Source organism: Mobula hypostoma, chromosome 2, assembly GCF_963921235.1.
Source record: "Mobula hypostoma chromosome 2, sMobHyp1.1, whole genome shotgun sequence".
Lineage (NCBI taxonomy): Eukaryota > Metazoa > Chordata > Chondrichthyes > Myliobatiformes > Myliobatidae > Mobula > Mobula hypostoma.
Window position 1 is genome coordinate 140437670 of NC_086098.1, and position 18941 is coordinate 140456610.

General features: G+C 40.1%; 1 protein-coding gene across 2 annotated transcripts in view; it reads right to left on the reverse strand.

Annotated features, from left to right (window-relative positions):
• Window positions 1-18941, reverse strand: part of afg1lb (AFG1 like ATPase b) — a 135707-nt gene that overhangs the window by 94742 nt on the left and 22024 nt on the right. For both annotated transcript variants that reach the window (XM_063040803.1, XM_063040801.1), the window contains exons 2-4: window positions 9489-9715; window positions 3256-3307; window positions 1034-1135 (exon numbers count right to left, since the gene is read on the reverse strand). In XM_063040803.1, coding sequence (XP_062896873.1) covers window positions 1034-1135; window positions 3256-3307; window positions 9489-9715 — 381 coding nt within the window. The remainder of the gene's footprint in view (window positions 1-1033; window positions 1136-3255; window positions 3308-9488; window positions 9716-18941) is intronic.

The following is an 18941-nucleotide window of genomic DNA, read 5'->3' on the forward strand; positions in this document are numbered from 1 at the left end:
ATATTTATGCTCTATTCTTGGTTGGTGCAGCTGTAACAAAACCCAATTTCCCTCGGGATCAATAAAGTATATCTATCTATCTAGATGGTCTTCAAGTACATGCCACTGAACACTGTCAATGTTAATTTCCTTCTTTTATAAAGTAATGGACATGATCTTGGTCAAACATCAAAACCAAGATGAGGAACTCTCATATGGGATTAATAGGATGGATGGCGGGGGGTGGAATTACAACTCTGAAAATAGAAAGTTCACGGCAATTCAGCCATTTAGTGAATGTTGCAAGACCAACGATCCTAATGAACTCAATGTTTAAAATATGCACAACCACTCCAAGAGCTCAGCATCGGCAACATCCATTAGTCAAATGGTTCCCTCTGCTGCATCACAAAAAGACTGAAGGGCAACATTTCAACCTCTTGCAGTGTCATTAGCCCAAGTACAACTGGAAAGTTACACAAATTTAAGAACTGTTTTCGAACAGGTGCTGACACTCACTAAGGAATTGGCTGAAACTGTCCACATTCATTGTACCAGGTTTTCAGACAAGACAACACTTACCCAACACCAACCTGGACTAAATACAAACCCAGATAATGATATTAGAGTGTTCCAGTTTAATACAATGTATATACCATCAAAAAGAAAAAAATCATACATTTTCCAAGCAATTATGCTTCTTTGTTTTGATCATTTCCAACATTCATTGAGGTAGTGTGTACCTCATCCATTTTCCGACACAGTTTCAAAGGACCCAACTTTCTGAGCCAACGTACTTTCCAATCCACCAACCTTGCCCTGAAAACAGCTTATTGGAAGTTTTGGCTCTGGCTATTCTGTTATTTTACTTCGTTTTGAGAATCCTGCCTAATAGCAGTATAATTGAAATTATAAATGTTAAGGAATAATGGGTGTGAAGTCACACACACTTCCACTCTGTTGCAGAGAATCAGAGATACAACATACTTAAACATCACTGCCGTATTTATGCAGATAATCGCCATTTCTGGTGCCTTATTTGAAAATATCTTACTTCTATGGACATCCAGCATGAAACCATGAAAATGTACTCGATTCTTCCTTTTAACTGTTGAATGAGAATAAAACAGGTCCATCAACATTGTTTTCCCAGAACCTGTGAAAATCAAAGATGAAATTTTGTGTCACATAAAGGTTAAAAATTAATTGTTCTCCCTCCTTAAAAGCAAAGCAGTAGTTTATGTAACATTTTACTTTCAGATGAAATACGATGTTTATAGCCAACACACATGGAATATTTGACAAGGACGTGGACAACGGGGTGGGGGGGGTGGAATAAGAGTCAATGAAGACCACGATAGTTTAATTTGGCAACACAAAAAGCATAACCATGGAAGAAGTTACTCTGGAAACTCAGCAGATCTTAAACCTCATGTGTGAAACATTTATGTTACTAGATTAGCAATCTTCTCCGAATGATAATCTACAGACAAGTTCAAATCTCACCATGGCGAAATGCACTGTAACTATATAAATATGAAATAGTAGCAAGAATAGTTCATATGGCCATTCGAACCTGTTGCACCATTCAGTGAGATGATATGCATTTTATCCACTTTCTGTCTGATCCTCAAAGTGTCCAATAGTCACTAAATTTCAGCCTTGAGTGCACAGAGCCACTGACTGTCCACAGCTATCTGGGGAGAACATTTCAAATTACAACCTTCTTAAGTAAAACACAGATACCACTTATAATTGTAAGATATGTTTTCCAGCATTCTATTTACAGGATGTACAGATTGTTACCAAGGCTGACAGTGATCCTCTTTTCCTAAACATTACTTGGACATTTCAGGGAACAGCTAAAAGCCAACTAAATTGGTGGGTTTAGATTCAGATAAAGAAGGCAGATTTCATTCGCCTAAGGCAAATAATGTGTCAAATAAGTTATTATAATTCATATAGTCCATGTATATTATGTATGCTTATTATACCCTGATTTATTCCATGATCTTAATGTATGCAGATAACAAGATGAGGATACAAAGATGAAAGAGCCCATCAATAAATGCAAGGACAAGTATGTCCAACCATGTTCATCTAGAAGTGCCAAATGGATGATCTCCACCATTACAGAAACAACTGCCAACCAATTCATTTCACTCTACTTGATATCAATAAACAGCTGAAAGCACTATACGTAACATGGACAATTTCCTGCGGTACTGTCTGCCTATGCTTCAGAACTAGCTGTCCCTTTAGCCAAGGCAGCACTTGACTGAATGCGGTATGTAGGCACCCTGGTAAAATCTAATTCGATGGGCAAAGTGAAAACATTCCAGTAGTGCTGGCACACTTTGTGTGAAGGAAGATGGCTGCGTGGCTGTCGGAGGCCAATCAGCTCAACCTCTGGGCAGTAGTACCGGGGTTCCTCTTGTGCCCAACCATCTTCAGTAGCTTCCTCCCATCACAAGGCAATGTTTCCACAACTCCAACCCTGCCTCTCTAACCTGCTATTAGATCACATCCATTTATTTCTATTGGGTGTCATTACTTTTCATTCTTAAAATGAACAAAATATGCATTCAGAGCAAGATCCTTCTGTTTTCATCTATTAATCATTCTTCTCAGTTCCAGTTATAACTGGAGGCATATTCTCATGACTGTGCCTCAGTCTCTTACATTCCAGCTGTCATTGCTCTGTAATATATACTATCATTTCCTTCTCTCTCTCTCTCTTTAGCTGTTAAGGTGCTAAGTAATGTATGGCTGTGCAAACAGATCCAGCCTCTTATTTCAATTTACCTGGTCATGTTTAATGGAAGATTAGCTAATGCATTATAATGCTAGAAATGTCTAAGGAATAATGTATATGGAAGCCATGGTAGTGTAGCGGTTAGTGATGTTATTTATAATTTGGGATGTTGGAGTCTGGAGTGCAAGTCTGACACTGACTGTAAGAAGTTTGTAGGTCCTTCCCGTGAGTGTGTGGTTTCCTCCAGGTGCTCCAGTAGGTGCCTGGAATGCACTGCCAGGGGCAGCGGTGGAAACAGAAACAGTAGCAACATTTAAGAGGTGTTGGTATAGACACATGAACAGGCGAGGAGTTTAGGTATACAGACTGCAGGCAGACGCGCAGTTTAAATTGGTCTCGTAATCGACACAGACATTGTGGGATGAAGGACCTGTTTCTGTGCTGGACTGTCCTATATTCCGTTAAATACAAAGCAGCTAATTAGCATGACTGGGAACAAAGTAATTATGATTTACACTTACCAACATCCCCATACACATAAAGGCCTTTGGGAGGTTTAGATCTTTCAAAAAACTGCAAACAGAAATACAAAGAACAGAGTGTTTCAAATTATTGTTTCATATAACTAAGTGAAATCTGCAGATCTATGTCTTTGGAAATTATTTTTTAAAATACTGCTCAGCTGGAATTTTCATCAGTTGAGCACAGCAGATATCTGCCAGAGATGGTTATACACACCAAGAGGACCACAAATGATTATACAGTGAGCACGACCAAAACAAAACTGTGTTACCACAGTAGATATACCAACCCTAAAACGAGATCCTGAGACATTTCTTGGGGGGCGGGGGGGTTGGAACGAAAAGTATAATGAGGCAGATAGATGGAGGGGTGCATCATCTGGATCATTCCTTTAATCTCTCCATGCAGCAGAAGTCTAGGGGAATATGCTCAGGCAACAGTTCTGGGTTTAAATGTATTCAGACAATTCATAATCTAGTACTGGGTTAAAGAATTAAACACATATACTGTATATGTAGCTAGGCTGCTTGGTCTTTTTCACAGCACTGCAGTAAATTTATGTATTACACTGTACTGCTGCCGCAAACAAAAAGTCATGACATATGTGAGTAATGATAAACCTGATTCTGATATGGGTCTGTATTGTGGGAAGGGGGCAGGGAGAAGGGAATCATGGTTGGAAAAAGGGAGGGAGCAGGAAGCACAAGAGAGACATTTTATAATGATTAATAAACCCATTGTTTGGAATCAAATGACCATGTCTGGTGTCTCAGGGCTAGGTGTGTCTGCACCCACACTATCCCCCCGCCCATTCTTGACTTCCACCTGTCCCAAACCCCTCCCGTGGTGCTCCACCCTCGCCATCCCCAACATCCTTTGATCCTGCCAGATTTACAAACTTACTCTCTACTCCATGTTGACAAATACAGTACAGTTCAAAAGTTTTAGGTACCCTAGCTATATGTACTGTATGTGCCTAATATTTTTGCACAGTACTGTACACAGAGATTACCTTTTGTATGACAACATATCCTGATGACTGTATGATCTAGAAACAGCCAGCACGGTGAACTGAACAGCATACAAAGAAATAAGTCCACACGACAAAAGAGATTTTAATTTTAATTGAATGATGCAGAATCATGCTAGTTAACGAGACATGCGCCTGTGAGGAAGTACTAAGTATAACATTTGATTATACAATTACAGTATAGAGGGAAAAGTACTTTACAAACAACACACATTCTATCTTCATTGCCCGAATGGTAAACACCAGAAAACATCGACACCAGGGATTTAGAATTAACAAAAAAATTCTCCCTGCAGTCTGCCTGCAAGTCTCCCATGCTACCGATCACAGAACTTTAACTTTGATAACTGAGCAGTACAAAGATAAAATGGACTATTTTTTTAAAAATGGAAGAAATCTACTCAGAGGAAATGTTTTTCATGAAATAACTCTCAACAAATAAGCTCAATACTGATATGGAACCACTTAAGGTACGTCCGCAAGGAAGTAAAAGTTAGAGCAGAAAAAGAACCAATTACATACAATATTTATTCCAAGGATCACAAAAGATTATTAATACCCAGTTGTACCATAAGGTTTTTTCTGTAAGAAGAAGATTCTTCAGAGGAATTAAGAAATCAAAGACAAGAACTGAAAAAAAAATGTTTTTGAGTAAAATCAAAGGAAATCCAAAGACTTTATAAGTAAATAAACAACAACAGAATATCCATGAAAGAGCCTATTAGGGCTGGATATGTCACTGGAGGATATTGGTAAGATTCTTAATGCATATTTTGCAACTGTCCTTACAAAAAAGGGGCACTTTTGTTGTAACTGCACCATGAGCATCAAGTGTGAAATACTGAACCAAACTATTTTGTGATTTTTACCAATTTATTCGAGTCATAGATTCGTATAGAAGAGAACCAGGCCCTTTGGTCCACTACATCATGATGAACTTTTTAACCCATCTGTACTAATCCCATTTGGCCACACCGGGTCCATTTCCTTCTTTGCCTTCCTTATTTAAGTACCTGTCTAAATTTCTCTTCTCTTTCAATTTTTTTATTAATATATAAATTGCATAAATACAAATACAAAATTCATAAGGATACAAGTAATATGAATTACATTACATTTAAATCACAGTAATATGATCACAGTATCCCATATTCCAAATTAATCATGTAGAAAAAAAATTAAATTATGAAATGAATCTAAATATCTCTTAAACCAGTGTTAGAGTAGTAGGTTAGAGTCTTTGGCTCAATAGGCTTCGGCAAGAACAGACTTGGGCAAACACAAGTGGAGGTTCTAAGTAAGTTCCTAGTAATTTTTCCGCTGCATTCTTGGTCTATTAGTACATAGTTAGAATGGGACCAGAGCTAGTGATATGCTCTTTGTGTGAGATGTGGGAACTCTGGGAGACATCCAGTCTCCATGATAACTACATCTGCATGGAGTACATCAAGCTGCAACTTCTCAGAGACTGTATTAAGGAACTGGAGCTGCAGCTTGATAACCTTTGGCTCATACAGGAAACTGAGGAGGTGATAGATAAGATCTACAGGGAAGTAGTCACCCCTAAGTTGCACGAGGCAGGTACTTGGGTGACTGTCAAGAGAGCGTAAGGGAATACGTGCAATTTACGGAATAAGGTAGATGATCTTGGAAGCTGTAGAATCTTTGTGGGTAGAGTTAAAAAACTAAAATGGTAAAAAGACCCTTATGGGAGTTATATACAGGCCTCTGAAGAATAGACAGGATGTGGGATATAAGTTACAATGGGAGATAGAAAAGGCACGTAAAAAGGCCAATGTTATGAGAGTGATAGGGTATTTCAATATGCAGGTAGATTTGGAAAATCAGGTTGGTGCTGCATTCCAAGAGAAGGAATTTATGGAATGTTTACGAGATGTTTTTTAGAGCAAATTGTGGTTGAGCCTATTAGGGGAAAGATAATTCTAGACTGGGTGTCGTGTAATAAATCAGATTTGATTAGGGAGTTTAAGGTAAAGGAACACTTAGGAGGCAGTGATCATTATACAATAGAATTCATCCTGCAGTTTTAGAGGGAAAGATAAAGTCAGACGTATCAGTATTACAGAAGAATAAAGGGAATTACAGAGGTATAAGAGAGGAGCTAGCCAAAGTTAATTGGAAAGGGACACCAGCAGGGATGACATGTGAACCTCAATAGCTGGAGTTTCTGGGGGCAATTCGGAAGGTGCAGGATGAATGTACTCTATATTACACTGACTGTTCTATTTATTATAAATTACTATGATTGCACATTGCACATATAGACACAGACGTAACGTAAAGAATTTTACGCCTCATGTATGTGAAGGATGTAAGAAATAAAGTCAATTCAATTCGATCCATCCCAAAGATGAAGAAATATTCCAGAGGGAGGATGAGGCAATCATGGCTGACAAGGGAAGTCAAAGACAGCATAAAAGCAAAAGAGAAGACTTATAACACAGCAAAAATTAGTGGGAATTTAGAGGACTGGGAAGTTTTTAAAAACCTACAGAAGGCAACTAAAAAAGCCATAAGGAGAGAGAAGATGAAATACGAATGTAAGTTAGCAATACTGTAATATAAAAGAAGATACCAAAAGTTTTTTCTGGAGTAAAAGAGAGGTAAGAGTGGATTTTGGACTGCCAGAAAATAACGCTGGAGAGGGAGTAATGGGGACAAATAAATGGTGGACAAACTTAGTAAGTATTTTACATCAATCTTCACTTTGGAAGACACAAGCAGCTTGCCAGAAATTTGAGGAAGATGGAAGACAGAAAATTATAGGCTAGTTATCTTGCTTTAGTGGTTGGAAAGATGTTAAGAGCCCATTATTAAGAATGAGGTTTTGGGGTGCTTGAAGGCACATGACAGACCAAAGTCAGCATGGTTTACTATTCTACCCTTTTTTTCTTAAGGAAAGAAGGGATAAGCCAAGCAACTAGAGACCTGTTCATTGAAATTCACTGGATTTCAGTTTAAGAGACAATATAAACCTTAATTTTAAAAATAAGAGATAACAAAAGGCTATGCCTGAATAACCTGACAATATTTCTTGAAGGAGTAACAGTTGCTGTGGGCAAGTGAGTTTACTGTATGTTATGTGGATCTCCAGGATTTTGATGATGTCCCAAATGACAAGTTGGTCAAAAAAATAAAATCCATGAGATCCAAGAGAAAGTGGGAGAATGTTTCCAAAGCTGGCCCTGAGGCACAAATCAGAGTGGTAGCAGCGTGTAAGGAGACAATATAGCCTATTGAGTTGATAGTGACTTTATACAACAGCAATCGAGCTAGTCCTGCACCCCAGCCAACTCTTAATATTGGTATTGACTTATTATTGTAATCTGTACAAGATACAGTGAAAAGCTTGTCTTGCATAATCACCCTGTAAAGGAGGAAAAGGTTGGTTCTTGTTATGACTGGAAGGCTGCTACAAATCTTTCTTCATGGGACTGTTCACTTAGATACTTATTTTCTCTATACTATTCATTACAACTGAATACAAGTACATGAGAAAATTTATGGATAATACGAAAATTGGTGATGCAATTAGCAGTGAGTAGGAAATCCTTAGCCCACAGGAGGATGCAAAATAAGTTATGTAGAAAAATTGAAGATATAATTCAACTGAGATTTAATGCATTTGGGAAGGTGCCACAAGACAAGAGAAAGCAAAAATTCTCTCCTAGAATACAAAATTTTCTCTAGGATATTGAGTGATTTCAATCAGCAGACAGCCTTCAGAGTGCTTGCTTGGAATCTTAATGGCAGCAGGACATACCAACAAGGTGGCTTAAAAAAACCACATGGATTGTGTTTGCATATTCTGTATCTCAACAAGTATAAGTGCAGGAAGATTGTGCTGAAACTGTGAACAACACAAATTGGACCACAGCTTAAGGTCTGGTCATCATTAGCATGAAGTATGTGAAAGCCAAGGAGATTTATAAAGATGTTGACAGGAGAGAAGCTGTAGCCATGAGGCAAGTTGGATAAAGAAGAATTGTTTATACCATAGGGGAAGTGGGAGGTGGGGTAGGAGGAGGTGTTAGAAGTTTAATTACGAAGTATGAAGTCGTAAGGGATCTAGATATAGTGAGTGCCATGGAGTGTATCGGTTAGCGCAACTCTATTACAGCTTGGGGCATCAAAGTCTGGAGTTCCATCTCAGCCACCCTATGCAAGGAGTTTGTAATGTTCCGCCCTGTGGAATGCATGAGTTTTCTCTGGGTCCTTCGGTTTCCTCCCACAGTTAAGCCCAGTAGGTTAATTGCTCATTGTAAATTGTGGTTCAATGCAGAGCATCTTACTCTCAGTAAACTATAAAGATATTAAATTAAAATGCACCATGATATGTAATTCCCATCTATTCATACAGAACAAATAGCCAGTCCCTCAATGTTTTAACATGCCTCTCCTCAATAAAACCTGCACTAAGTCAAGCATTGTCAAATTTTATTTGGTAATTATTGTGGAATGAATTTACTCTGTAAAAAGCATTATTCACTCAGTGGCCGCTTTATTATGAGCCCCCCATACCTAATAAAGTGACCGCTGAGTGTATGTTCGTGGTCTTCTGTTGCTGTAGCCCATCCACTTCAAGGTTCAACATGCTGTGCGTTCAAGAGCTGCTCTTCTGCACACCACTGTTGTAACGCGCGATTATTTGAGTTACTGTCACCTTCCTGTCAGCATCAGCAGGGGTAACAGGCAGCTTGGGGAAGCATAGGAGACTTTTAGATAGACACATTAATACGAAGGGAATGGTTAGATATGGATGATTCACAGAGAGAAGTCACTTTGTGGGTTGGAAGCAATATACGAGTGCAGTCTATACAGGAATTTACACCTCTCCAGTCTTTGCAGCCTCTGAGAGCTGTCTGACCTGCTCGCCTTATTTATTTATTTGGCAATACAGCGCGGCGTAGCTCCTTCCAGTCCTCCAAGCCATGCCACCCCAGCAATCCCAATTCAACCTAACCTGATTACGGGACAATTTGCAGTGACCGATTAACCTATCTGCTGCACCTTTGGGCTGTGGGAGGAAACTGGAGCACCTGGGGAGAAACGCACGCATTCCACGGGGACTCCTTACAGACACCGCCAGCACTGAACTCCGAACTCTGGCGCCCTGTGCTGCAATAGCATCGCACTAATTGCTATGTTACTGAGGCCTCCCCTCTCAACTTGTGACCTTACCTGTGAAAAGAAATTCTTCTGACCGGTATTGTATCCCTTAAGCAACTCATGAAGCTTCTGTAAACACTGCACGACCCTTCTCTGATGTTCGTCGTGTTTTATACTTCCTTGCCTGACCAACACATCGTAGTGCTGCAGAGGTCCTTCAACACTTGGTGCAAACCCAGAAACTTTCTGAATAATTTCCACCTCAGTAGCAGCACTGTTTGTTGTTGGCAGAGCATAACCTGGAAGCAAGCAAAAATGAAACTGATTACTTGAATCTTCAATTTTCTGACAACTATAGTTAAGTGTAAGATTGTATTCTGTACTTTTAAAACTGAGGATAAGCTGGTTTTTCATGTCTTTCATATCCTGACTCTCCAGCAGAATAAGCAGATGCCCTTTCAGTACAACTCATTCCAATTTATTTAACCTGTATAATTATTTAGTGATTTAGTCTTTCAAGCTTACAAACTATGATCCTGGCCTGTAACAGTATGAAAAAATCGTAATTGAAAAGGACACCTGGGCACACTCTCAAATTTATTTTGCGGTTTGGCTGCTAATAAGGCACAATCGTCAATTTATTTTTTAAAAAGATACTTGAAAAACTGACACATTCTCATTATATTTTTCCAAATGTTACTAACAATTGTGTCTGAAACTTAGAGACAAAGAATAGTGGCAGCAGTGAGTGAAAGGTTCCTCCTCAGACTCCCATTAGATCATAAATTGGCAAATTGGTTTATTCTTGTCACACACACCGAGGTACAGTGAAAAAACTTTGTTTTGCATCCTGTCTCTACCGATTATTTGTCACATTAGCAGACTGGGGTAGCACAAGGGGAAGCAATCGCAGAGAGCAGAATAAACTGTAACAGCTACAGAAAAAGTCTAGTGCTGGTAGACAATAAGGTGCAAGGTCGTAATGAGGTCGATTGTGAGGTTAATCGTCTATTTTATCAAACTAGGGGACCGTTCAATAGTCTTATAATAGCAGGACCGAAGCTGTTTTCGAGCCTGGTGGTAAGTGCTTTCAGGCTTTTGTATCTTCTGCCCAATTGGAGAGGGGGGAAGCAGTAAGAGAGAATGTCTAGAGTGAGTGGGGATTTTAATTATGTTGATCATGTGTGCCATGTCAGGAAAATCACAGGTTGCAGAGAAAGACAGATTCGATTTTGACAATCTCAGGAAATCCCAATTAACTTCAGAAACAGCTCTAATGCAAGAAATGCAGCAATTAATTTGACAGAGAAAATGACCAATTCACCTGTTTGGATTCTGTTCAGTGTGACAAATATTGGCTAAAATGTCAGGAAGTAGTCCTCTATTCTTCCTGGAAACAGTGTCATGGGAATTATTGCATCAATCCAAGAGGACACATAATGCCCGAAACACTTTCAGCAGTGCAAATCCCACTCAGCACTGCACTGAATTATATGCATGGATTTTGTACTCACATCTGGAGTGAGCCTACAATATACAATCAGAATCAGGTTTAATATCACAGGCATATGAAGTGAAATATGTTGTTTTGTGGCAGATATACAGTGTAGTACATAATCAAAAAATACATAGATTACAATAAGAAATAAACATTGGCTTCCAGTTATTTTCGACACATAGATAGATAGGTATTTTATTGATCCCATAGGAAATTACAGTGTCACTGTAGCATTACTAGTGCACAGATATACAAATATTAGAAGAGAAGAAAGAATAAAAAATAAAAAATAACTTACCTCAAACAGTCTAACAGGAGGGGGTCATCACTTCCCTGGCTATAGGTCGACTCATTATAGAGCCTAATGGCCAAGGGTAAGAATGACTTCATACAGTATAACGCTCTTTGGAGAAGTGCAGTTGTCTTAGTCTATTACTAGAAGTGCTCCTCTGTTCACCAAGGTGGCATGAAAAGGGTGAGAAACATTGTCAAGAATTGCCAGGATTTTCTGTAGGGTCCTTTGTTCTACCACAGCCCGCAGTGTATCCAGTTTGATTCCGATAACAGAGCCAGCCTTTTTAAGCAGTTTATTGAGCCTGTTGGCATCACCTGTGTTGATGCCATTGCCCCAGCACACCACTGCATAGAAGATTGTACCGGCGACAACAGACTGGTAGAACATGTGATAGAGAAGCCTGCATACTCCAAAGGACCTCAGTCTCCTCAGACTCTGACCCTTCTTGTACACAGCCTCTGTGCTGAAGCTTCACTCAAGTCTGCCATCCAGATGTACCCCCAAGTACGTGTAGATCCTCACCACATCTGTAACAGGGAGCAGTGCAGGCTTAGGCTTCCTAAAGTCCTTTGTCTTACTAATGTTGAGCTGCAGATGATTCAGCTTGCACCATTTGACAAAGTCCTCCACCAGGGCCCTGTATTCATCCTCCCGTCCTCCCATAATACACCAAACTATTGCTGAGTCGTCAGAGAATTTCTGCAGATGACATGACTCAATGTTGTATCTAAAGTCTGAGGTATACAGGGTAAACAGGAAGGGAGCCAATACAGTCCCCTGTGGGGCTCCAGTGCTGCCTATAGCCATGTCTGACATATAGCTCTGAAGCCACGCAAACTGGACATCGGGACCAATACGTCTTGACCCAAATAAGCAGTTGCCCCAGTTAGCCGAAGTTTTATGGAAATAGTTAAAAAGGCATTTAAAAAAAACAAACTACCATTTAACTGAGTAACAAGTTATGTATTTAAATGAAATAAAGAACAAATAAGAACACTACCAATGTTACTACAGTACTATAAAACTGTGCATTATTTTCTAATAGCTATCAAAGGAGGAATTCATCCAATGCTGGCTGCTGTGTATGGGATGTCCAGAGAAGGGGTGCTCCTCTAGTGAAGGGGCTTGTCCTATCCATTCTGGGGTAGGTCACCCACCTCATCACACACATAGCTGACGCCTGTGGCTCCAAGTACCTGTCTGCTTGCGACAGCGGCCCTGCCCCAGTACACCGCTTCAACAGGCGGGCTAAACCAGGTTGGGGTAGCTACTGGGCCTAGGAGTGCAGTGATATAGGGACATGGCTGTCCTAGCGTATGAAGTAAGCTCCAGCAGACTGGCAGAAGAGATGCAACAGCCAAGAAGGCGGTTCTGCATCACTTCAGGGACAGCAAAGGGCATGACGAGGCACAGAGGAAGTTATAGTTATCCACTGCAATCAAGGAAAACCCCAGTTTGTGACAACTGCTAATACCACTGGAGCTGGACTTCCATGGTCGAGAGAGTGGAAACTGTCCCAGTGCAACAGCTTTTCCATTCTAAAAATTCTCCTGCACTGGTTTCACCGTCACCGTCGGATACGACAGACAACCAACACGCTGCTGTGTTCTTTTGATTGACTGTAAATAAACAAAATTAACGGAGTGCTGATAAGGGACTAACTTCATACAATGTTTTTGACGACTGCATCCTCAAAATCTTCATTTTTATTGTAACATACAAGATAATTGCTGATACCTTCATATTCTTCATAGTTACTAACGTACTGAAGTAGTGAAATTGTTCCATTTTCACTCCTGGCCATTCACTGCTTGAAGCCACAGTGAGCAAAACAGTTCTAAATTGTCTTACTGCTTATTTCACACCAATAATCAGTGACAAAAATCTCTGCTTCGTGAGCACAAATACATGCAACTGACATTATTTATAAACTGTTTGCCGGAAGCGTGGTGTAGTATCTAACAGCCACACAAGTTCACATGACTGGCGCTAGTTAGAAACTGTTCAGCAACTGTCTTCTACTCCAATTAAGTGACATAGTTTCCCAATAAACAAAAGGAATTCCCCAACCCCATTTTCTCCAACACACATAAAAGTTGCTGGTGAACGCAGCAGGCCAGGCAGCATCTGTAGGAAGAGGTGCAGTCGACGTTTCAGGACGAAGGGTCTCGGCCTGAAACGTCGACTGCACCTCTTCCTACAGATGCTGCCTGGCCTGCTGCGTTCACCAGCAACTTTTATGTGTGTTGCTTGAATTTCCAGCATCTGCAGAATTCCTGTTGTTCCCATTTTCTCCATCAGTTTTCATTCTTTAGGATTTGTCCCAGAAGGGTGACTACCTTAATTAACCAACGGACTAATTAACCGAAATCTATTGATCAATAAAAATCAAATTAAATTAAAAGTGCAAAAAGAGAGCAGAAAAGAGAAAAAAACCTGAGATATTGTACAGTACATGGGTTTATTGTCCACTCAGAAATCTGATAACAGAATGGAAGAAGCTGTTCCTAAAACATTAAGTGTGTGCTTTCAGGCTGTTTTGGTAGCAATGAGAAGACGACATGTCCTGGATGATGGGGTCCTTAATGACGAGTACTGCCTTTCTGAAGCATCACCTTTTGAAGATGTCCTCAACGCTGGGGAGACTAGTGCCTATGACAGAGCTGGCTGAGTTTTCAACTTTCTGCAGCTTTTTCTGATCCTGTGCAATGGCCTCTCCATATCAAAGAGTGATGCAAGCAGTTAGAATGCTGTCCACGGTACATCTATAAAAATTTGTGAGAGTCTTTGGTGACATACCAGATCTCCTCAAACTCCTAATGAAATATAGCCGCTATTGTGCCTTCTTTGTAATTGCATCAATATGTTGGCCTCAGGAGAGATCTTCAGAGATGTTGACATCCAGGAACTTGAAACTGCTCACCCTTTCCACAGCTGATACCTTGATGAGGACTGGTGTGTGTTTGCTCGAGTTCCCCTTCCTGAAGACCACAATCAATTCCACGGTTGAGTGCAAAGTTGTTGATGCCACACCACTCAACCAGCTGACTCATCTCACTCCTGTACGCCTCCTCATCACCATCTGAAATTCTGCCAATGACATCTATGTCATCCGCAAATTTATAGATGATGTTTGGGCTGTACCCAGCCACACAGTCATGTGTGCAGAGAGAGTAGAGCAGTGCATCCTTGATTGTCAGCAAGGGGTCAACCCACACGGATTGTGGTCTCCCAATGAAGAAGTCAAAGATCCAGTTGCAGGGGGTGGTACAGCAACCCAGGTTTTGGAGCTCGTTAATACTGAAGGTATGATAGTGTTGGACGCTGAGCTGTGATCAGTCAACAGCAGTTTGGTGTAGGTATTGCTATTGTGCAGGTGATCCAGGGCTGAGTGGAGAGCCAGTGAGATTGCATCCGCTGTGCACCCATTGTTCTGATAGGCAAGTCGCAGCAGGTCCAGGTCCTTGCTTAGGCAGGAGTTGACTCTGGCCATGACCAACCTCTCAAGGCACTTCATCACTGCAGATGTGATGCAGCTGGGTGATAATCATTAAGGCAGCTCACTCTGCTCTTCTTGGGCACTGGTATGACTGTCGCCCTTTTGAAGCAGATGGGAACCTCCGACTACAGCAGTGAGAGATTGAAGATGTCCTTGGAATACTCCCAACAGTTGGTTGGCACAGGTTTTCAGTGCTCTACCAGGTACAGTATATCATCAGGGCCTGACTCCTAGCGACAGGTAAAATGGATGACACTTGACCACTAGATGTTTCAGGTCGGGTGAGCAGGAATGAGGCAGAACCATTACGTCTGTGATTTACCTCAGTGAGTAATCATGAGGCATACTCACCCTCCTCTACCTTTAAAAAACTCATCTGACTCGTCTTGACGGTGAACTCAGGTTGCAATGCTGAGTCCAAAATGGTGGGGGGGGGAGGGCAGTGAGCCACGCTTCCATAAGCAAAGTCCACAGCAGTCCCTGGTGTCAATTTTGAGACTTGAAAGGAAGAACAAGATGAAACTTGACAAATAATCCACTCAATTTTGATATTGTAGAGGGTGTTAAGTAATTTGGAGAAATTGAAAATATAGTTCACAATCAGGCAAGCTGGAGTACCAGAGGTATGAACTACAATTGCCTGAATTGCATTTTCTTACTGGATTTCTTAAACTTGTTACATAGCAAGATGAATCCAGACTGTTGGACTGTGATGATATTTTTTAGTCTTAAAATGTATGCTGCATATTTGGTGTAAATCTGCTAGTCTTAAAATAAAATTGTTAATCAAAATCCATCAATAACTAATCAATCTTCAAGTCACTGGAACAATACTTTTAATAGAATCGATAATGAATTTATTTGGAGCCCCTTGCCCCATGAATAGATTAGCATCTGAATAGCGCTGACCTTTTGAGCTAATCCTTTAATCCCTTCTCACCTATTTTGAAATATCTCTAGAGCACTTCTTAATTTTATTCCCTTAGTATATATCTGCCTCGATTCATATGAAATTTCCACATTTATTTAAACCTGTTTCTACTCATTCTTCACATATAATATGCTTTCCATTGCTAAAACCTTCAAGGAAATATTCAAATACATCCTTTCAAGGATCCCTTTGTAATTAACTGGTGTGAAGGGCCACTTTATCTGGACAGACATACAAAGCAAATGACTGAACTAGCCAGACTTTCCAAACTGGGTAAAGAAATAATTACATTATTCAGCAGCTCCCATCACCATCCTATCACCCCAAAAATCCATTTGTTAAAACCTTGTCCTATTTTGAATCAAACTGGACTCTGTGCAATTTTAAGCTCCGAGTAAAATTGTAACTTAATGAACAAATGAGAATTTTTATTGCACTACCAGTTCATCATGAGGCTTTTCAAAATGACTGGTAAAATCCCTAAAACCTACAGCAAGGAATGTTAGGAGCAGAACTAGCTGTTAAATTGGCAAGTCATTTTAAAACCAATTCAGGATTCCTTGGAGAAGGCAGGCAGTAGCAGAAAAATATGTAGTCATTCATAAATGAATAAAATTAACATTCATTCATACACACCTCCCATTTCAAGAGTTACCCCTTCAAGGTGTAATCATGCTTAAGGGCCACTGTTACCTTAATATATTTGATCTTGCGTAAGAATGAAAGGAGCAAATCAAAGCATCAACCACATTCTTTTTGTACTGTTAAAAAAGACAGCAAATTTGAAAGGAACTATTTGTACTGCTGGGTAAACTAATACACCTAGATTCCAAAAGATGTCAGAATACCACTTGAACATTTGCACCAAATGAGTGTGGTTGATGGTTTTATTCACGCAGCAAGACAGGTAAATATGTGGTGGATTATTTATAGAACAAGAGGTCTCAGGTGTCAGATTTGGGCCAGCTCAGCAGGAGCATAATTGGAGCTGGTGTAATTGTCCTCCACATCATTGATTCAAGATTCAAGATTCAAAAAACTTTATTGTCATTCTAACCATACATCAGCTCTGCAGATTGGAGAAATGGGATTGTGTTTGAGAAAGCACAGAATAGAGAGTGTTATTAAATACCATTATTCCTCTGCGTGGATATCCTATAAGATCTATTGGTAAGCAAGCATGTATGTATAACTGGATTAAGCCTGAAGGAAGGCTATTTGAAATTATGAAACTGTACCTTGTTTGGAGGTGATAAGGATAGATAACAGCTTGAAAAATCAACTACACAGAACAGCAGTGTCTACAAGTAATTGCCCATAATGATCTTTTTCAGTTTAGCACCATTACAATGAGAAATTGGGGGATATATTAAAGAACACACTGTCTTTGTACTATTAGTACTTTGCAAAGATGCAGTTCTCAACAAGATTAGATCAGGTGTTTCACTAACAAATACAAATTGGATAGGTTGTCCCTGTGTCCACAGTGGCTTTTCTGGGACTGTCATAGATTACACCACATATCCCATTATCTTAAATTCTCCAATGTAATCAATCTTGAGTTAAACAACAGTGACCACAGGATTGTAAAAGGAAAATGGCTCTGTACACCATCTAGTAAAATGCTTTTCTTTGTAGTATACTAGCTTTGTCAGGAGCCTCAGTGAGTACTCAGTAAGGATATTTTAGCTTCAATTCATTCAAAACTTGATCACCACTGACACCAATTTTTTGTGTGAAAATCTTAAAACGCCAATGAGCCACCACAACCTTTTTCATAACTCACTGAATTCACTAACTCAATTAATGATCCATTAATTCAGAGACTTGGTCAAATTTGGCATTTTAAATACTACAGATTTCTAATAAATGACTATTTGAATGATAGTGTTCTGTACGTTTCATCAACATAACTAAATTAATATATTACATGTAGCTTTTTCTGCATCATATTTAATTCCAGCTTTACTAGTTTAGCAAGTACCTGAGTTACATTAATAAATACCAGGAGTTCCCAACCTGGGGTTCATGGGCCCCTTGGTTAATGGTAGGGTCCCATGTCATAAAAAAGGTTGGGAATCCCCAATCTACATCAAATGCCTGGCATATCAAACCAAATCACACAGTTTAAAAACCATGCTCTGTAAGGCACAGGATATGAAATAAGAGTCCTTGCATGAAAAAGAAGAACATTCAAGTCAGCCTTTTACACTGCACGGTGCTCAGCCTAAAGGACAGTGACATGAAAACAAATTGTTCACGGTAAGGTACGTGAATATGTTTGAAAAGGAGTAGGGGGGGAACAAGAATGATAAGAACATAGAAAAATTCAGCTGTTGGGAATGCTTCTTTAAAGACAACTTCAATTTCTCTGAAGAATCGTTCCAAATTATTCAACTACAAACAAGGCAATCTTTTCCACTTTGTGCTACAGCTTAACCTGTTGCATGGTCCTAATACAATGTGTCCAGTAGCTGATTGAAAAAGAATATATTTAAGAACTTGCAGTTATTAAACAAAAGGAAAATTACCTTTTTAAAAATTCCAACCAGGAAAATGGATTGAACTGATTAAGGTATTCCTCACATCAATTTCAGATCCAGTGTCGGGAGGAGGAAAAGATGGCGGTGCGACGCAGCACGCGCGGCCTCTCCGGTGATGAATATCTGTTATCTGTCAAGTAGGATGCCGTGCACAACTCTGATTTGATGGAGGCAGACGTGAGAGCACGGAGGAACATCTGGTGAAACTTCTGAAATGCCTGTTTCGGGAATTCACGGACCTTTGGTAGGGAGAGATGAGGAGAGAAGACGCGAATGGAGAGAGTTGGTAGACCTCAGATGGTGTGGACTTGGAGTGAGGGTCTGAAGGTCAGCGACGATCGGAGGAGGTCAATGGTGGACGAACAGCCTTATCAGTGAGCTCCAACATTGCGCAATGGACTGTTTCATGAGAATAGGCCCTTTTTCTTTACTAATCACATAGTCTAATTAAGAATTATAAAGCTCAATCATTTAATCGCATATTGTGTACTGCTTGTTATTTTGTGGCACTGACCTGTAACAGGGGATGCATTGCGCAGCATCCACCCAAACGAGATTTCTTCATTTTGGCCAGGCCGGGGGGGGGGGCCATCATCCCCTATATTAAGCCGCTAGCCAAAGCGAGAGTCACACCACCATAGTAAGGCAACATCTATCAAAGATTTCTACCATTGGGGCCATGCAATTTTTCGTAACTACCATTGAACAGGAGGTACAGAAGCCTGAAATCAAACACCATCAGATTCAAGGACAGCTACT